Source organism: Neovison vison, chromosome 6 (assembly GCF_020171115.1).
Source record: "Neovison vison isolate M4711 chromosome 6, ASM_NN_V1, whole genome shotgun sequence".
Taxonomy (NCBI): Eukaryota; Metazoa; Chordata; class Mammalia; order Carnivora; family Mustelidae; genus Neogale; species Neogale vison.
The window spans coordinates 12,205,011-12,226,346 of record NC_058096.1 but is presented as its reverse complement, the minus strand read 5'-3'; the positions used below and the strand labels follow the sequence as shown (position 1 = coordinate 12,226,346).

At 48.0% G+C, this 21,336-nt stretch overlaps 1 protein-coding gene across 2 annotated transcripts in view; it reads left to right on the top strand.

The window, feature by feature from the left end:
• The first annotated feature begins 5,797 nt into the window (after positions 1–5,797).
• Positions 5,798–21,336, top strand: part of EVA1C (eva-1 homolog C) — a 69,156-nt gene continuing 53,617 nt past the window's right edge. The window contains exon 1 of one of the 2 annotated variants that reach the window (XM_044251022.1): positions 5,798–6,247. In XM_044251022.1, coding sequence (XP_044106957.1) covers positions 6,088–6,247 — 160 coding nt within the window. In that variant the 5' untranslated portion in view covers positions 5,798–6,087. The remainder of the gene's footprint in view (positions 6,248–21,336) is intronic. The other variant, XM_044251023.1, reaches the window with a different exon arrangement.

Below are 21,336 nucleotides of genomic sequence, written 5' to 3'. Positions count from 1 at the left end.
GCTCAGAATTCAGTCATCCCCTGTGCTCCAAGAACCCCCAGAAGTTTGCTTGCATTGCATTCTTCTTTTAGAAAGAGAAAAATATGGTTGGCATTGAAACAGACTGGTAGTCTATACAGAAATGAATGAAACAATGCATTTGAGAAAACATCAAGGAAGCTCAAGGACTCATCTAGATTTAGCCCAATTTCCTGAAATCCTACATCTAATTTAAATAGGTTATGGGCTTTTGGAGCCCCAAACGGACTTTACAGCCCAAGCTTTTCATTTTGCATGCGCGGAGAATGAGGGCAGGGAGGTCAAATGCTTCTGCGTGTGGCAGAGTGGACACTATTGCTGCTGATGCCTTTGACCTTGGACGGACTGCCGTACAGACATCAGTCGGCATATTCTTAAAGTCCTCCTTCCATAGACTTCAGGGCCAACATCCCCCACACAACCTTCCTAGTGCCTCCCCAGTCTTCAGTCCTCAGTGAGCAGGCTCTTTGCTTTTGATGTCGCTCTTTGGTGCCAGCTCTATAAACAAACCACCGTTTGTTGCTTTCTAAAAATAAGCCTTTTTAGCTCTGGACAACATTCGGCTTCACTCTCATGGGCTGAAAGGTTGGTTTCTTTGAGGCTGACAAATGGTGGCTTGTGTCTTCTGAGAATGGCTGCTGCCTGTCTTCGCTGAAAGGCCAGAACTTTACCTTGATGGCGTAGGAGACAGAGGTGAGGTGCAGGGCTGGAGTCCGAGCACGCAGCACAAAACACAGCCTCCAATATAGGCTTGGGTCTGCGGAAACGGAAGGAGTCAGGGTCTCAAAAAAGGAGGCGAAGAGGCATGTCCCTTAGAGCTGGAAAGAATGGACAGGATTGCTTCAAAAGAGGACGGGGGGGAGGGGGGGAAGCATGGGATTAACCATGTCCCGCAAAGGATGTCTCTTACACAGAATGGGGGTGGCCAGTACAGAGGCACTTCTCACACCTGTGTGCAAGGACCACACAATGGTGCCACCCCACAGAAAGGAACGCCTTTACTCCATACCAGCAGCCATCCCGGATTTCTGTGTCTTCGTTGTTTAAGAAAGCTTCAGATTCCGCCCCAAATGATGTGCAGGAGTTCGTGTGGTCAGTTTCCACGTCTGAGGTCTAGAGACAATCATTGCATCATGGTCAGCTTCACGGGGACGTGAGCTTTGCCGTTGCTCCAGACCACATGCTCGAAGAGCCCACACTTGGCTCACGGGCTCTGCTGTCGCTCTCTTGAAATTCTTCATAATTTTTGGACAAGAAACCCCAAGTTTTTATGTTGCACTAGGCCAGCGAGAATGGTAGCTGGATCCTAGGTAGTACCTGTCTCAAAGGGCCGCTGTGAGGAGTGACATTTCAGGAGCCCTCTTGCCGGACTTGGTGGGAAAGGTCATTCCTCTTCTGGACCCCACACTTCCAAGTCCCTTTGGGTCCCCAACAAAGGAAAACCACTTACTGCCTATGCCCTCATTCCCCCCTCTCTAAATATTATAGTCAAACACCTCAACTCTGGGGCACCATAAAAACTCTATGGACAGGAAATGACCTACAGGAAATGAATACTACATTATAAATTTTCTGAAGTTGTAAAAACCTATAGAATTTGCCATTTTAAGGGCACAGTTCAGTGGTGTTAATTACTTTCACCATGTTGGGCAACCATCTCCACTATCTATTTCCAGAACTTTTTCATTACCACAAACAACAGCTCTGGACCCATTAGGCACTAATTCTCCATTCTCCCTTCTTTTAGTAACCTCCAATTCACTTTTCATTTCCATGAATTCGCCTTTTCTAGGTAGCTCATGTAAGTGGAATCATACGTGTTTATCATCTTGTGTCTGGCTTGTCTCACCTTGTACAATATTTGGAGGAATCAGAAATCGTTCCTTTTTATGGCTGAATACTAGCCCACATTTTGGTTCATCTACTCATCTGCCAGTGGGTACTGGGGTTGCTTCTACCTTTGGGCTCTTGTGGAAAATGCTGCAGAAAATATTGTCTGACAAGTATCTGTTTGAGTCCCTGCTTTCACTTCTTTTGGGGATAAAATCCTGGACCCATATTTGACCCCTCCAGTCCAGGGACACTCAGGGGCCAGGCCAGTCTTTTACCAACACACACCTGATCGCCTCACTCATCTCCTAACAACCTTTTGGTGGCTTAGGATAAAGATAGGAACGCTCCCAAGGACTTAGGGTAAGGATGCAAGTGCTCACCAAAGTCTCTGGATCCCTGAGCACTGGCTGCCAGCCTCTCCACATCAGCATGTCCCGCCCTTTGATTTCTGCCCTGCCTGCTCTAGACTTCTCTCCATTCTTCCATGGAACTATGCTCCTTTTGGATTTCTGGTCTCCCTTCCTTCGCTCCTTTCTTCCCTCTTCCCTCCCTCCCTTTTTTATTTTAAGTAGGCTCCAAAGCAGGGCTTGAATTCAAGACCCTGAGATGGCGACCTGAGCTGAGATCAAGAGTCAGATGCTTAACGGACCGAGACACCCAGGTGCCCCACAGGTGCCTTTCTCTACAATGTTCACCCTCCCTAACACCTAGGTTTGGCTAGCTTTTTCTTGGCAAACTGTTCCCATCTTTCCTATCCATCTTGCCTTAAAAACAAAACAAAATAACAAATGAACAAACTAAAAATCAGAAACAGACGCATAAATACGGAGAACAAATTCGTGGTTGCCAGAAGGGAGGGGGCTGAGAGGATGAGGGAAGTGGGTGAAGGGGATTAAAAGGTACAAACTTGGGATGACTGGGTGGCTCAGTCAGCAGGATGTCTGCCTTCAGTTCAGGTCACCATCCCTGGAACCTGGGATGGAGTCCCACAGTGGGCTCCTTGCTCAGCGGGGAGCCTGCTTCTCCCTCTGCCGGCTGCTCCCCCGGCTTGTGCTCTCTCTCTCTCTCTGACAAATAAATAAATACAATCTTATTTTAAAAGATTGTATTTATTTATTTGACAGACAGAGATCACAAGTAGGCAGAGGCAGGCTAAGAGAGAGAGGGTATCAGAGCAGGGAGCCCTATGCGGGGCTGGATCCCAGGACCCTGAGATCATGACCTGAGCTGAAGGCAGAGGCTTAACCCACTGAGCCACCCAGGTGCCCCTAAATAAAATCTTTTAAAAAATAAGTAAAAGGTATAGACTTCCAGTTATAAAATAAATCAGTCGTGGAGATGAAAAGGACAGTATGGGAAATATAGTCAATAATACTGTGACAACATGTGGTGACAGATGGGACTATACTTATTGTGACAAGCATTTTGTAATACAGAGAATTGTCCCATTGCTATGTTGTGCACCTGAAAATAACAAAACATAGTATGTCAACTATACGCCAATAAAACAATTTTTACTATCACTCAGCTCCCCCCTCTTCTGCTCTGTGTCCCCTTTTAGTTTATGATTCTCCAGTCACTGTCCTCCTGTCTGTATTAATGACTAATATTTTTAAAGAGATTTTATTTATTTGACAGAAAGAGAGAGCAAGAGAAAGAACACAAGCAGGGGGAGAGGGAGAGAGAGAGAAGCAGGCTTCCCGCTGAGCAGGGAGCACAAGTAGGCAGAGAGGCAGGCAGAGAGAGGAGGAAGCAGGCTCCCCGCTGAGAAGGGAGCCCGACTCGGGGCTCGATCCCAGGACCCTGGGATCATGACTTGAGCTGGAGGCAGAGGATTAACAACTGAGCCACCCAGGTGCCTAATAATGACTAATATTGACCAAGCATTTACCAGCTTCAGACCCTGTCCTACCCAGGTCACGTGTATTAACTAATTAAAGGGTCGCAAGCCTGAGACTTTATAGAGAAGGAAACCATGGGTGTGCATGGTCAGCAACAGAGCCCACACTGGCGCCTGGAAACAAGTTTATGCCTACACAACCTTAGCAGGAGGCCCTCTCCGCCCCCCAACCATGTGGGAGCCAGTTTCCCTGACTGAGCAAGCCCCCACATCCCCTAGCTCTTACCAGTTCATACTGAAACCAGACAAGTGAATGGCTGGGACTCCAGCTCAAAACTCGGGGATCCGAGTTTTGAGCAAACAATACTTACTTACTCAGTGGCTCCTAGTGCTAGGCATCCTTACCTACATTCCCAGCCTCAGTTTCCCCAACCTAGAAAATGCATTCTAATACTTATGACCAAAAGTTATTGAGAAGGTTGAGGGTTTTTTTTTTAAGACAAAAAAAGAATTAATATTCTCTACACCCAACATGGGGCGGGAATTCACAACCTGGAGATCAAGAGTTGCACGTTCTACAGACTGAGCCGGCCAGGCGCCCGGAGAAGGCTGAGTATTTTTTTTAAAAGATTTTATTTATTTGACAGACAGAGATCACAAGTAGGCAGAGAAGCAGGCAGAGAGAGAGAGGGAAGCAGGCTCCCTGCTGAGCAGAGAGCGCGATGCGGGGCTCAATCCCAGGACCCTGAGATCATGACCTGAGCCAAAGGAAGAGGCTTAACCCACTGCACCACCCAAGCGCCCCAAGCTTGAGTATTTTAACACAGATTCTAAATCACTGCGCCCGGTAGAATGGGTCCCACTGTACAAGGATTGAGGTTTAGCCCTTGCCACCCCACCTGCAGACTGGGAGGAAGGGGACAGAAATACCAGTTCCTCCGACGGAGCGCCTGCTGGAGCACTGTGGGGTTCCAAGCGATCCAGCCCTCCTGGATCCTTGCTGCGCATCTCCTCGACGTTCCCACAGGTAGACCGGCGCGGCCGGGTTTTCCTGTCCCCAAGCCTCCAGGCCGCCGCACTGTGCGGCGCTGGCAGTGCCGTTGGGAGCCGACTGGGGCAGTGCGCCTGGTCCCGCCCTTGGGCCTCATTATCTACGTTTCCGCGTCAGGCCCGCCGAGAACTTGGCAGGGCCTCCCCGCGGTGTTCGGGAACACTTTGTGCCGAGCGCCCGCCGGCCCAGCCCTCCTCCCTGCCGCCGGCGCCGCCCGGCCGGGACGCTCGCGCAGTCCGCGGGTTCTGGGTTGCTGGGGCCCCCAGGTTCCCGCACCCGGGGCTCAGCTACGAGCCCCCACGCGCTCCCACGCATTTGTCCTCTGTATCCCCGAGCCCCGGCCACGTAGTCCGCTCCTCGCCCACGGGCTGGGCCTAGGTCACACCGCGCGTAATTGAGAGGTTTAGAAAGATGCGGTGGCCCATTTTAAAACAAAGCCCAATTATTAGCGCTCGGTGCTATTTATGCCGGGCCAGTGTCAGATCCTCCGAGGGCTGCGGACAACCAGTACCCAAAGGAAACGTAGTCGGAGAAAGAAGAAAGAAACCGGCCCTGGAGCCATCTGACCCGCTTTGAAATCCTCCTCCCCAAACCCTTCTCCTTCCCGTCCTGGCTGCGTTAGCTTGGGCAAAGCTCGGGGCCTCAGTCTCTTCCTCCGTGAAATGGGGTAACTGCGTGCTTGGTGAGTCTACACGAGGAGCGACGCAGGTCGCAGGGACGTCAGTGCTGGGGTCCTACACCTCCAGGACCCCACCTTCCCACGGCCCCTACCTCCGCCCGGCCCCGGGAGCTCTTGGGCTCAACGCGCGACGCTCGTTCCAAAGTGCGTCACGGGCACCGGCCGCGCTCCTCCCGCAGCCAGGGCGAGGCTGGCGCCGGGCCAGCGCGGGCCGGGCCAGGGGTGCCGGGCAGTCTCCGGGGCGGGGACCAAGGCGTGAAAGGCGCTCAAGTTGCGCGGTCCTTGGTGCGCTGTTGGGGGCGCCCTCCGCGGCGGGCAGCTCGCCAGGGACCGGCCCCCGCAGCCGCCCGGCGCGCGAGGGCTGCACTTTCCCTTCGGCCCCCCTCGTTTCCTCCCGCGGGGAGGCAGCGGAGATTTCCTCTCGGGGAAACTACGCGGATCCTTCCCGGGGCTCCTCGCCCCGCCCCACTTCTCCGCCCCCTCCCCTTTGCTGGGGAGCCGGGGCTGGCCTGCGCTGGGAAAAGGCTCTGGCAGCCTGAGCCGGGAGGTGGCGGGGGGCCGCGGAGCCGCAGGCCAACGACTCGCCCCGCCATGTGACGCTGCCCTCTGCCCAGGGACCCCCATCGCGCCCCGGGCCCGCGCCCGCTCTAGGTCGCGCCGGGCACCATGCTTCTGCCTGGACACGCGCGCCCGCCGCCCGCGCCGCAGCCCGCGCAGCATCCTGGACCCCGCAGGCAGGTAGAACCTCCCGGGCAGCTCCTGCGCCTCTTCTACTGCACTGTCCTGGTCTGTTCCAAAGAGATCGCAGCGCTCACGGACTTCTCCGGTAAGAAGCAACCTCCCTCGCCCTGCGCCCCCGGCGCCACAGTGCGCCCAGGTGAGCCCTCGGCTGGCGGCAGCCACCCGAGGGGGCACAGCCGGGTTGGATTGACGTTGAGGCACGCTTATAGCCAGTTTTCTTGCCTGGTGTGAGCCTTTGGCATAGAGGTGGCTGCGTGTGGAGTGATGGCACAGGAGGTCCTCCCCTCCCCAAGGAAGGGTGGGTAACCTATTGGGAGTTTCTCGCCCTGCTGTTTACCTCGTCAATTTCCCATCATCGGCTCCTGGCATCAGGGACCCGACTCTGACGGATACGTGTCCCCTGGAGGCTCCTAAACCCTGAGCCGCGCCCAGCGCTCTACATTACACGTGCTGGTCCGCGGAGTTGCACTTGGTTTGCCACGCGCATGGTCCGGGTGCGCCCCAGCCAGCTTCCCGGGTGCCCATGTATGGAGACTAGCCCGAGGGACGTCTGACCTGAAGTCTGGCCGGCAGACAGGGAGGGCAGCCGGCCGGCAGGTCCGTGTGCCAGATGAGCAGAAGTTTGCAGAACAGAGACTGGGCGTGGGGGAGGGTCTTGACTTTACCGCCAAAAGGTACCAGCGCCCCCCTTCCCCCTCCAGTCCCAGTCTTCTTTACATAAAATAATGACTCCCTCCTCCCAGTAAACGGTGAGGCTTTCCTTTGGGGAGAGAAACTCACACCAAAGCTCCCCGTAGCTGATCTCAGTTCTGGGGTGGTAGGTGTGGCTCCACGAAGTGAGAGAAGTTTCTGGGTTGATGATGGCTGGCGGAGCCACATTCTTGTTTTACCGCTGCACTTGCTTAACAGACCTGGGTCTCCCTCTGGTGAAGTTGGAGGCCTTCACCCTTTCCCAGCCTCTGCCCAGCCCAGGGGGCAACTCTGAACCCCACTCTCCCCCTTCTCCAGGGATCTTCTGCCAAGTCCGAGCTTTTGCAGGCAGGGTCCTTTGCAATCTAATCATGGTAAATGGAGTCACTTCTCCCCCTGCTCTGCAGTAGACTGGTACGTGGCAGAGAACACTGGCAAACCAGGAGCTGAGCTGGGTTTCTAGTTTACTTACAGAGAATGTCATTGTTAGCTGAGAGCCCTTAGGTCAGAGGTTCTTTGCTTTGAATATTTAATATCAAGGCAGTGTTTCTACCTAGCAAAGGGAGCCAAGATATGCCTATTTGGCAAGCAAACTGCGGTCCTTAAAATTGAACACTGTGGGGTCAGAATGCTGCAGTAAATGTCCTAGGGAAATGCTTTTCAAATGCTATTGACTTTTTTCTTTTTTTTTTTTTTTTTGGTAACAGAACTTTCTTGGCTGTTAGGAAAGTTTCGTATTTGCTGATTTAAGCTATGGAAAGCGGTCCTGAATCCGCCACCCTCTAGCTCTGAATATTGTGGAGAAAGCATTGAAAGCTGACAAACCTTTTTTTTTTCCCCCCGGTGACATCACTGCAACTGAACAAATATTGCTTTAGGTAAATTGCAGTGTAACCATTAGATTGTTTTCACAGATTATAGACACTTGGAGTTTGTTTCTTTAGTGAAACAGTTGCAGTGTTTGCTGCTGTCTGTAGGTTACCACCCAAGTTTGGAATTGTCTGTATGTAGCGACCGTTCTAGAAGGCGTGTTGGGGCTATCCAATAGGGATGCCACATCCTAAGCGAAATGGGTATTTTGATACATGTTCTTCTAAATGACAGTAAATGATAAAAAGAGGTATTTCCTTCTGCTTTTGGTGTGAACCCGAATTCCAGGATTTAAAACTCCCTGCGCCGCTGGGAAATGGTGATTTGGCCAAGTTGTCCACAAGCAGCCTCCATTTTAATTCTGATCAGCCTTTCTCCTCAGGGATCTGAGGGCTAGGGAGAGAGTGTCAGGGAGCCTTTTTGGGAGAAGAAAGAAAAAAAATTACATCCTCCTAAAGCACAGACACGTTCAGGTTTAAATCTAAATGCTATATTGTGTGGCATCGGGGAAACATTAGAGAAGGTTCAGAAAGAAAGATAGAATCTTTTGAAGTTGATTGATTTGACTCGAAACCTTTAAGGACCCCCTAACTCTGTGATATACAGCATTGAGAAAAATTCCCAAGCTCCAGAGGTGGCCATCTGAGGGTTCATTCGACTGCTTTAGTCAAAGCAGTGGATACTCATCATGTAATTCCAAAACCCTCTCCACCCCGCACCCTGGGGGCCTTAAAAACCCTGATGCTTGCTTTCCTGGGGACAGGTGGTCCTGCTCTTTTTTACGAACTGGGAGGCATTAGAAACCAGAGGTCTGTAAGGAGGTAGTGCCCCCCATTTCCCCACAGAGCCTTACAAGAATTGCCCAGCACTGGGGAGCAGCCTTTGACAATGCAGATAGTACTTGTTTCCTCTAAACAAGGGAAACATCAAAAACTGAAGCTGGGAGGTTGGTGGGGGGGGTGGGGGGACTTGGGAGCCCTTTGCCCTGGGAAGAAGGGGATGGAAGAAGGATGGTGTTTCCACATGAAAGAAAGTACCAGAATGTCAGGGGTCCCAGCCATTGTGTGTACAGTATAGGGCCTCCCAGATTAACAGAGCAGAGTTTTGGAAAGTTACTTAAGCCTTTCTCTTCTTTGCAACTCTTCCTTGAGCCTTTTCCTGGGGCTGTCAGCTGGTGTAGTTTTCCTGGGTCATTGATTTTTTTTTTTTTTTTTTTTGCTTTGAGGATTCCAGCATCAGATCTCACTCTTAATAAGCCAGGGGCTGCATGGTGGCCTCCTCCTCCCCCTCCATGCTCGTGACTTGTGCTAATCACCTCCAAGCTTGCTGGGAAAAAGGCTTCCCAAACACCCCCTTCCCTCTCATCCCTGGAGATACTGAGATGCTGCCAGCAGCCACTGGAAGGCTATCATCACTGCATTAAAAACATATCCCAGGAAGACAAGAACAGTTCATGCAAAACCAGTGCCTATGATCCTTAATCCCATACTCAAATACACTTGGCTTTCAAAGGTTTTCCTTCTTGGGATGGAGTTCTGGTTTTTTGTTTTGTTTTTACTTCATTCCCAAATCAGGGATTTGGCCAGAGAGGTCCAAATTGATCGTTGATTTTTTTTTTTCAAACAGAAGTGTAATGTCAGCATCATCTTTGTTCAAAGAAGAAGGCAGGGATGAAGGTCGAGAGGAGGGAGGGATGCCATCTTGGTTTCCGGCCATAGAAAGCAAAGGATCTTCCACATTTTGTCCTGCTTTGAAGAGCAATTTTCCAGTGTGTCTCTCAAACTTATTTTGCTGAGTCCGGTTTCTCAGGTCTTGCTCGTTTTTTTTTCCTTGGTGACTTTTCTCCCCATGTCTCTCTGCTGAAGGCCAGAGAAATGGCAGCTCTTGTCTCCTTGTGTACCCCCTTTCTTCCTTTTCTTTCTTCTCAAAGAAGTTCAGAGAGATTGATGGGCTTGTTGAGAGGGATGGAGAGGGATGGGGGGAGGGAAGGGGTGGAAAATTGTTCTAGTTCCCACTCGGAGTCCTAGAAAACTCTACACTTTTGACAGAGTAGGCATAAGCCAATGTCCACACATTTGGTTTCACCCTGGGGCACATAATGGTGAATGTGGGAAGCAGAAGGGAAGGGAAATGAGACACAAGAAGAGCAGGGCAGCCTTTAAGGTCTTCGTTGTAGCAAACTGTCCCTAGACCTCGAAGATGGAAGGGGTTGTCTGGGCCAATGTCCTGCTCCCTCCCGAAGCAAACCAGTAACCCAAGCCAACAAGAAGTGGTGTTTGTTAGCAGATCATTTGCAGCCCAGCAAATAAACCCAATCCTAGCTCCTTATTTCACTGGCCAAGAATTTCGGAATGTAGAAAAATGGTAAGTCAATCACTCTTAAAGCCTCAGGGGTGGGAACCAGGTCCTGATGGAGGGGACACAGTTGTTCATTTAGGAGAGAACGAACCTTCCTGTTCTGCTCAGATAAGCAGTGGCTCTCCACCCTGACAGCACAGGAGAATGGCTTCAGTCTGAACAAATGGGGGGACGCTCAATCAGCACCCCAGGGCTTCTCGCGTAACCAGTCTGTGGGGGGCGTCAGGCACTGGCATCATTTTGAAAGCTCCCAGGCAACTCAGGACAGCCAGAGTTGAGAAGCACTGCTCTTACGTTCAGAGGGCAGGACTACCTCCCACGTGCATGGGTTCATTCAGGGTGCGCAGGTGTGACTGGGTGTCCCTCCACCCCTCCCCCAAGGCTCCCTACCAGGGAGACTGGGACTGTATATTCCCAGCCACTCATATGTCTCTGCACCCCAGCACACACATACAGAGTTCAGCATTTGCTCGTGCCTTAGTCACATCGCCCTTTTATTCAGGGACTGTCTTTACTTGTCACAGATTTTATGGGATGAAAAGCCGGCTCATAACGAAAGAAAAACAAGCCCAATGTCTGAAGGGGTTGCCCAGCTGTCACAGAAGAGAGATGAAGAGAGGCATCTGAAACTGCTAGTCCGTTTCCATGGGAAGTAACTACATTTGAAAAGTGTTCTGCTGGCTCTTTCCGTAGCAGGGAAGAGGAGTCTGGGCTTGCGAGGGACTCCATTATTGATGACTTTGCTCTCGCAGGCACTTTATTGGAAAGGGCAGCCTAACAGCAGTTTCGGGGAAGGGACAGAAAGGCAGGGAGTAAAAGTTAATTGAACACTGTGTTATCTGATTTCCAACTCATCGCAGCCCCACGAAGTGAACATTAGCCTCACTTTCCAGATGGGAACCAAGTCCCAGAGGCGTTAGCTGACCTGCCCAAGACCACCCGGCTGGGACACAGAGCAGAGGCAGACTCTGACATGAGCCTGGGGGAGGGGGTGGCTTGGCCTGTGCGGGTGCTGGGTGGGGAGCAAGCCAGGGACCGGGGAAGGTGTCACAGTCTGCCTAAACTTTCTAGATAGTTCATGGAGTGGTCACAGCTGCATCAGTTGCCCACTGAGTAGACTGACCTTGCCCCATTCTGCCCTTCAGTACCTCTTCGACCCAGTCCATCCAAAGTGGCTGCACATGAGGTGATCCAGCGGATGTAGGAGGAAAAAATTCTGTTCATTCATAGTGGCTTCCTTTCAATCTTAAAAAAAAAAAGTCACATAAAAATCCACATTTGAACAGTACACAGTTTGTACATCTATTGGAGATGTATTCCCAAAAATTTTATGCTAATGGTGTTCATGATATTAAGGATTTGGAGGTCACTGGTCTTAGGCACCCTGTTGACATCTTTAAAATTCTTGAAAAGGCACCACTTTGGGGGTAATATGCTCTCCCATTACCTATCCCTGCTCCCTATCTTGCTGCCTATCCCAGCTCTACGCCTGCTAGTAAAATTGAGAGGCAGGATTTGAACCAACTAACTGGTTTCCAAAATCCATATGCTTGTCATTCCAGCTAAGTAATGGACCTAAAAGCTGAGGTGAGGGCTTTCTGAAGTTTTATGATACAAAGTCATTATTCTAATGAGGCTGGTGTGCTTTTATCATTCTGGAAGGAAACAGCTTTTCTTAGTAATACAAACCCTGCAGTCACCAAGATTTTAGTATTTGGTCGCCAGAATTTAGAAGGACTATCTCAGAGGGGAGGCTGACCACGTGACTCTAGTCTGTTCTCTGAGTCTCTCCTCCTCCCTGGGGGTGCCTAATTCTGGAACCCATTAGCTGACCCGGATGTGTGCACCATCTCATTTAAGACTCTGGTCCAGCTGGGTGTGGCTTGCCTTAGCACAAGTGAGAGAAGTTGGTGAGTTGAAAATTCTATTAGTGTATTAAGCACATTACAGCACCATGTGCCAGACACTGTTCTAAGAACTTTATGTTTATTATCCCATTTGATCCTCACCACCTGTGAAATGGATGCTATGATAATAAATTGAAGAAACTGATGCAAAGGAAAGTGAAGTAATTTAGGGAGATTTGAACCCAGGCAGCTCCTCTAATACAAAACCAAATACAGTAGTTTAAAGCAATGCCATTTCTGTAATGTTTGTCTCCTAATCCACCAGACCCAAGTTTTTGCCAGGATATGTGGAAAATACCTATAAAGGTATTATCCATGCCACGTCCTGTCTAAAGGTTTTACTATACAGTCCCAAGGAACTGAATACAGAATAAGATCTGTAATCCATTTCTGGAAATATGATAGAACTGTTGATCTGTAATTATTTCTCCAGCAAAACATCTAGAGCTGCTGAGTGAAATATAACAGACATCCTTTAAATGTTTGAGTGACTATATATAGGGGATACACAGGGAACAAACATGAAGAGGGATCAGAGACCTGAAGAAGTTAGCTGGCACTGCCCCTGTGGTTACACTGGGACCTTCTGATCATCTTTACAACCAGTATTTAACAGGTGCATGAAGGCAAGAGATGTGGCATTAGACCAACGTAAAGTGAGAAGTTGGAATAAAGATCTTCCTATAAAACTGGGACCTGGAAGGGTTAAACATTCATTTAAAAAGTGGGTGAGAAAAAAATCAGTTTTCTTGCAAAGAAAACCAGCAAGAAAACTTGTCTCAGCCTGGGCTAAGGTTCAGAGAAAAAAATTAATCTCCCTCAAGAATATGTAATCACAAGTCTGCCTTTTCAAGAGTCTGGGTTTTAAGCTCACATTATCTTTACCAAGAAACCTCATTTGAGAATCTAACAAAATTGTCCAAGATTTGTTGTGCCTCAGGACACTTGGCAAAACACACACACACACACACACACACACACACACACACACATCCTCCCTGCATAAAGACATCATCACAAGCTCCAGAAGATTCCAACTGATAAAATATTGCTGATTATGAACACACAATCCAAAATTACATTCTCTGAGCAACAGTCAGCAGTAAAAAGAATAGAGTTCTTAATAAATAACAGAGGAGAACTAAAACAGAAGAACAAATAAAAGAGCAAGTCTAAAACATGACTAAAGAATGAAAGGCTATAAATATTTAAAAAAGAAGAAAATATATCTGTTAGCTCTACTAATACTACTATACTAATGAAAATGTATTCATTGAAATTAAAGCTTAATGGATAGATCATATATTGCTGAAGAGAGAAACAATGAACTGGAACATAAAGCTGGGGAAATTATCTAGAATGCAGCAAAAAAGGTGAAGACATGGAAAACATGGAAACAAGTTCGTAAGACATGGAGGATGGAATGAAGGTTCAACATACATTGGATCAGTATTCCAGAGAGAGTAGGGAAATGAGGGAGTGGCAACACTCAAAGTGATAATATCTTGGAATCTGTTTTCAAGAATTAATGAAAGATTCAGATTGAAGCATCCCAAGCAAGATAAATAAAAATAAAATTATGCCTATCATATTTAAACTATAAAATACTAAGACAAAAGTGACAGTCTTGGAAAAAATCAGAGAAAGAGAGAGAGAGAAAAAATGTCATCTATAAAGTCTTTGCAACAACAATAGTGAAATCTAGAAGCCAAGGAAATATTTTTCCAGGTTTTGGAAAAACAAAACAGAACAAAACAGAACAGAACAAGTTGTCAGAGCAGAACTATATACCCAGCTAAACTATCAAGACAGAGTGTAGAGATTATAAAACATAAATTAAAAAAAGAAGAGCAGGAAATCAGGCTGTGTTTACCACTGATAAACACTTACTGAAAGAACTCCCAGAGGATGTACTTTGTGGAGAAGGACACTGAGTCTAGAAGGAAGGACTGAGTTATAAAGAAAAAAATTGGTACAAATGTTGGCACTATACCTATATACCTTGCTCTGTCTTCCTTCTTGGAGAATGCCATCTTCTTGCCTGGAGAGAGATTTCTCAAAGATATCTTGTCCTTTTGGCAGACAAAGCCAAGGGACAAATTTTTTACTCAATTGAGCTCTTCCACTGTCTTAGGACTTCCAGTCTGAGGTACCCAAGCTTGGTGCCCAGGTGGCCATCAGTTCCACAGTGACTATACAACAGGAGTTTTCTGTCAAAGAACAGGAAATGTGCAAGTCTTTCCAGTACCAGATGCTGTGTGAGGTATGACACAGAGCTACCCTAAAGAGTCAGCCCTGTCCTGGGGAAGCTTCCTTCAGTGGGTTCATGCACAGACAGGAACAAATAGCTTGAAGGGTGAATGGTAGATTTGGCAGGTGGCATTCTCCAAATGGTACCCACACTGCAGAGCATGGAACTGAGGATTTAGCTGTGTGCTCTTGAACCTACCAGACAATTCTGCCTGGGCATAAATTTTTCATTTCTATACCTGTATTTCTGGATACAGGTATCCAGAAATCCTATACCACTTGCTCACTCAGGCTCCCCCTTCCCCACCAAACTGAATTTCTCCTGGATTTATAAGCTAGGGAATGAAGTGATGTTTGGGGTTAGTTTTGACCGGAGGGCCAAGTTTTACACACACAGAGAACCAGACAACATTTAAATTCAAAACTCAGGCCACTGAATCTGAAATGTATGTTTGCAAACTGTCTGATTTCATGTCTGCCTCAGATGTCTCGTGAATACAAATCGCCTCATTTGGGGTCGGAGGAGCAGGGAGAAGGAAACCTAAGAATGATCTCCAAAACAAATCTTTAATTCGGATGAGTATAATAGAATGTAATCCCGTTTCAAGTCTGTCAGCATTCCTTTGATGATTACAAATGAGTCCCTTTTCCCCTGCAACGTGGGGGAATAATCTGGATAAAATAACCCTTTTTGTCTGCAAGAGCCAGTGTGATGCACACTCGTGACAGCCTACAGAGCAGCGTTTCAGGGTCTGGGAAGAGCACTGTGCCACCAAGTTCTTCCTTTCTTTCTCTGGGCTCAGAAGATTTTTCACTCTTTTTATGTGCACCAGCATCTGAAGTTCTCAGGTGTAGAAATCATAAATCATCCTAGTGTCCTCTGGGACAGAAGAGATCTGGGTCCCCAGCCCTGTCCCCTCTGCCTGTTTGTTGGGAAGCAGGTGGAAATGAGAAGACACCATCTCATCGAGAAGGCCAGCCTGTACGGCTTTTGAGAGATATGCTTTAGGGAATGCGCACCATTTTATAGGCCCTTTTCTACTGGGAAAAAAATAATGTACCTCAACCCCAGATCAGACTTACACACTTCTTTTTGTCAATTTGGTAGTGACATTAAGGGGAGGTGTTTTTAAAGACTCCTTCCTCCATTCTCCAAGGCCTGAACCACACAACACACCTTCCAGAGGTAGCAGGTGCTTTTTGGGCAGGTGAGACAGAATGCAAAGATGGCCCCATCTGTAGCCTCAGGATGAAAAGTGGTCTCAATGGCCCAGAGCTATAGGACCCACTCTGTGGAACTGGTTATGGCACGCTGTGGAGAATTCTGCTGGGCAGGTCTCTAGTGATTATTCTGCGTCTTTAACTCCTGGAGTTCAAGTGTGAGCACCTCTCTTCTGATTTACTTTTTTTTTTTTTTTTAAAGCTAGATCCCCAGGATTTTATTTCTCCATAATTCTGTCTATCTGTTTGTCTATCTATCTATCCATCTCTGCATCTATCTGTCTGTCTATCTAGAAAGGGGGGGGCAGGGATGGAGGGAGAGGAAGAAAGAGAATTTTAAGAATCTTAAGAGGGGGAGAGAGAATCTTAAGCACTGACCTCGATCTCAGGACCCTGGGATCATGACCTGAGCCGAAATCAAGAGTCAGATGCTTAGCAGACTGAGCCACCCAGGCGCCCCCTCTCCAGAATTCTCTTTAAATAGTCATGACTCCCTATAGCCATGAATCAGTGCTTTGAGCTGAAAGGCCTGCCCATCTCAGACTTCTGAGTTTGTCTCTGGTTGGTTCAGGCATGTTATCTGGGGTTGTCAACCTTGACCCCCAATGCCATCTGGTCCTTTAATAGATGACTGTCTTTAACTGGTGAAAACTCAGCTTGCCCTAATGTTTCCTCTAAACCAGCAGCTCTCGGTCCAGGGAGATTTCATTCCCTCCCTCCCAGAAATACTTGGCAATGTCTGGAGGTAATTTTATTTGCCACAACTAGTGGTGTTACCCGCGTCTAGTGACGGGAGCCAGGGATGTTACTAAACTTCCCAGGACACTCATACAGCTCCCCCTACAAGGAATGACCCCGTCCTCATGCTGGCCTTGAGGAACGCGGAGCTGCACCAGCTGGCATGTCCTCATTTTATTTTCTACACATTCAGAATCCGATAAGGGTGAGGAAAATTCGTAGTAACCAAAGGTGAGTCTGGAAATCCTAGAAACACCTCTTTGGCACTCTTCTTCAAGGCCAGCTTGCCTCCTGCAGCCACCAAGAAGTGTCCAGTTCTTGAAAGCCAAGGAAATGGACATCCAGCTGCTGTGAGGGTCCCTCCTGGGGCCCGTGGCTCCCCACCCTACCCCTTTCCTCTAGGGAACTTGCCTGTGCCCCTGGCCCTTCTGCCCTCCTGATTTCCAGCTCACACATTGGCTATCGTTACTGTCAAATTCAATAGCACTCAGGAGAGGTGTTCGGACTTGAAGTCGGTTGCTCACTCGCAGTACGGGGATGCGTTTGCAGCGCCTCCCAATTATTTCACAACTCAGTGGAGCAATCATGGGGGGCGGGGGGCACAGTCTGATTTGAATTTTTAAAAGAGAGAGGGTAAGTCGTGAAAATGTGAAAACTGCTTTTCCTCGGCACCTCCCACTGCCTCCTCCTCCTTTGCTCCTCCCCCACCCCTGCCCCCCCTCTCCCAGCGCTACCCTCATCCCACCCTCCACTGCCCACCGGGTTCAGAAAGCTCCTGGCAGGTTCATGCCCAAAGGACGGGTCTGTGAAACATTGTGTCCCCGTCTCTGTGCTGCCTGTTACAATGTGTTACAGTGTTTCGAGATGTTTCTAAGAGCACTAATTGGGAGAGCAGTGTTATTCCAGAGCAACACTGGTTAGGGCGGTGCTGAATGTCATACCCTTAGCCGGGAGCACGTGAAGCCATGTGGACGTGGGGCTGAGCACCACGGCAGCGCCCACGTGGGGTAGGAGGAACACCAGCAGATCTTTCTGAAATGACAACTGTCACTGCGGCTCAGAGGCCACCAGATCAAAGGTCACCCACTTTCAGACCTGACCCTCCCGGTCGCTCCTCTTTCAGACAGGTCGGAACTCAAATGAAAATATCTTTCCTTCTGCCAAACACAGAAGATGTGGTAGAGTTTCCGAAAGGGTGAACGGGACCCCAGCAGGAATGGGTGTGCTGTATTTGTACAGTTTGGTGACTCAGTACATCTGAATCTCCAGGCATTTTAAGAGCTTTGTCCAAAAAAAAAAAAAAAAAAGGTCTATTGTGTAGCTGTTGGCACTGAAGAAAATAGCAGGCCTGTCAGAACTCTGTTTCAGATTTAATTTTAAAGTGGGTGATGTAAGAACGCCGTCCAGCGGGAGGGCTGTGCTCTTTTCCTCCTTCCTACCTGTTTGTTGCGGTAGAAATAGAGTTTTTGAGAATCAGTTCATGTATGAAAATCAAAGCACCTCCCCTTGACACCCTTTTTATAAAAAGGCATCATGTTCTGAAGCAAAGACCGGGATGTTTTTTAAATGAATATGGCTTCTTGCAATGAAAGTAAAAACATATTTGTGTTTATATATACATAGACATACCTGTACATGCTTATATATGTGAAAATTTTGACTATCCACCTAACTCTTTATGGGCATATGTGTATTTTTTTCAGAGTATCCTCTTACAAGATCTTACTTTTCTTTTTTTCAAGACAACTTTTGAAATGTAAGTCTAGAGTCATTATTGATTTTCCCAAATGCCTCATGCATTTGATATTTACTTCTGGGTATTGATGTTACAAAAATAAGCAGGAAAACTATTAGGAAAAAGCTTTTTCCTAGTTGTTTCCTTCCCAGGACACTAAACAATGAACAGTAATTTTTATAAAAAATACATATGTATTTTAACATAGAGGACATGTTTCATTCTCTCTGTCCCTGCCTTCTCTTGGCCATAGGGATCATATACTATATGTAAAAAAAAAAAAAAAAAGACAGAACGAAAGTATCATATTCAGCCTCAAGATTCATCTGAACAATGAACAGGTTGTAATTTTCTGAGCTGGGAAAGTTTCTCACAATGTTCTCAAGCATTCCCATCCATGTTATGGGAATGACTGTGTGTCCATATCAGTCACTTGGGTCCTATACCCGAACCACCAGACCTCAGCAAAAAGTCTCTTGTTTTTTTCTTGCCGGTTTCCAGAAAAGTCCCTTCGGGACTTAGGGACCTGAAGAATCACTAAATTTAAGGGGTTTTTTTGTTTTCATTTTTAAACATGGAGACTTTATACACAACATGGATTATACCAGACTGAGTCCAGGATAAAATCAGACCATGGAGAAGAAGATCCATCTCTGGAAACAGAACACAGATGCACCCACCTCAGCATTCCATGGCCCGAGGCCTATGAGTGTGAGGAAGTCTTGAGCAGAGGGAATGTCTTAATTAATTACTGCTGTCCTTGTAGCTAAAACACACACACACAGAAGGGAAGGGACTCTTATCCTTAGAAGGCAGTCGGTCAGTGACATGCAAACCAAACCCAAATGGAAGGGTTCCCTGGAATCTTGTGGAACCTTCTGGAATGCAGACTTGAGTCTTCTCTGTACTATTTATCTTTAGCACCTACATCTTCTCTTTCCGTAAGAAGCTAAAGCATGAGCGGGCGTGCACAAGATCCAGTGAATTAATAGAAAGCTTTACTTTAAGGTGTCAAATTGAAAAAAGAATGCCAGACATTTGTGGTTCAGTCTCATAGATGGGGTTAAAATCACAGTGTTGAGTGTTAGGACGTAAATTAATATAATTATCAATTTGTAGTTCAAGCCTCTGCGAGGAATGGACGTTACCTGACAGTATCTGTGCTTCAGTGCGCTGTGCGGGGCAATCAGCTGGAATCACTGAATCCTGAGAACCACAGGGAAAAGTTTTAGCGGTTCTCACTGCATGGCTTTTGGGATCTGGGGCTGACGCTATCACGACCAAACCCTTCCTCCTTTAGACCATCGTATAATTCTACCAGGGTGACCCGTTGCAAAGGACAATACAGAGATGTCAGAACAGAGTTGTGCAAGGCAAGTATGGCGCGATACCCACGTGTAATTCTAAATATTCTAGAATATTCTAGTAGCCACATTGGAAATAGTGAGAGAAAGAAGTGAAATGAATTTCCGTAGTAAATTGTTTTTAACCCAAAGTATCCAAAGCATCATCATTTCAACATTAGTAAATGTGTTACAAAAATTTTTTTCCTACATTTATTTATTTGAGAGAGAGTGTGAGAGCACACAAGAGCGAGCCCAAGCAGGGGGAGGGGCAGAGAGAGAGGGAGAAGCAGACTCCCTGCTGAACCCACCCACCCGCTGACCTTGAGGCTCTGTCCCAGGACCCTGAGATCATGGCCTGAGCTGAAGGCAGATGCTTAACCGACAGAAACACCCAGATGCCCCAATATGTTCAAAATTGTTAATGAAACTTTCACAGTTCTTTTTGGCTCCTAAACACTGGGAAATCTGATGTGCCTATGACATAGCACATCTCAGTTCTGACCCTCGACGTCTCAAGTGCTCGGTAGCCGTGTGTGGCCGGGGCCGCCATCCTGAGCAGAGCAGTATTAGAAGGGCGCGGGTCTAGAGCAGGGCAGAGGTTGAGATCTGGGATCAGGACAGAACCTCAGGCCTTTCTTAGCACATTCTTCCCACAGAGCCTCAGTCAGGCCTGCCTCATGAAAGGGCCGGTGTCAGGTGCCCAGCTGTCCTTTGGGAGCCTGGCCTCCCCCGCTTGCTCCCTGTCACTTGGTGGAGGACTCGTGTACTCTTGCCTCCTCCAGCACCTTTCCTGAGAACCCTCTCAGACTCCAGTCCTTGCGAAGGGGGTGGGGAGCTGGCAGGGAGTCACGAAAACTGTGATCGAACCTGCCAGCAATGCCAGAAGTCGGTCAGCCCTCCTTACCCATTTCTTTTCCTGCCACCTGGATGTCGCAAGGATTTGGGTAAACCTACCTCAGGGCACTGGGGCCCAGAGAGGCAAGTGTCATTGAATCATTTTGCCTCGAGGCAGCTGTTGGTCAGTCTCTTCCAGAAGGGAGAGAATGCAGGTCGGGCACCAGTAAGGGACTGGCCAGGATGCTTCCCAGCTTATTGGTGGCAGGGCCAAGACTGGACCCAGGATCCTGCTCTGGTTTTGAATCACCGTGTTGCTCCCAGGATCAGCTCTCAGGGCACCCAAAGCTGAGGGGGCTCAGAGGAACCTCAGCTCAGAGCCCACACACCCCCATCTGACAGTACCACAGGCTGTTGGTCATTCCTCTGGGCTGCTAGTGTCACCCTGGGGGCGCTTTTCTGATGTACTAATGTCTGGAGCTTTGCCCCAGGCTGAGTGAATGCGCATCTCTGGGCTGGAACCTGGGCATCAATATTTTTAAATCTCCTGAGATGTCTCTGATGTATAGCCAAGGCTGAGACCGATGGGGAAGCACTGCACACTTTTTAATCCGTGTGTTTATTAAATGTCAATCCTTATTGTTATTTTTCCAGACACAGAACATTTGCGAGAATGGGACAGAGCCTTCCTTTACATTCTTCACTCAGATTCCCCAAATGTTGCCATTTTATCACAGTTGTTTTATTCCTATGTCACAAGCAAGATGTCCTTTACTCCTAAACCCTTCTGTGTGTCCCACAGGAACAGGGACTTACCTAACGGAGAACAGCGATCAAAATCAGGAGATTAACCCAACGAAATACTGTTTTCTAATGTACAGACTCATTCGGGTTTCACTGGTCGTCCCCGTAACGTACATTAGAGCAAAAGAAAATCCCGGCTCACTGCTCTTTTCCGCTGTCACATCTCTTTAGCGTCCTTGCGACCTGGGAACAGTCCTTCAGTCTTTATCTATCCCGATGCTAACGTTTGTGAAGATTCCAAGACAGTTCCATTATAGGATGTCCTGAGTTTGGATCCGTCTGATGTTTCTTCTTGGTTTTATTCGCATGCCTTTGTGCTGGACCGTCACCACTGTGACCTTGTGCTCTGAGGGCATCACACAGGGAGGAATGTGGTGTCCCGTCACTCACGATTCCCGCGTGAGCTTTGATGTCTGGTGCA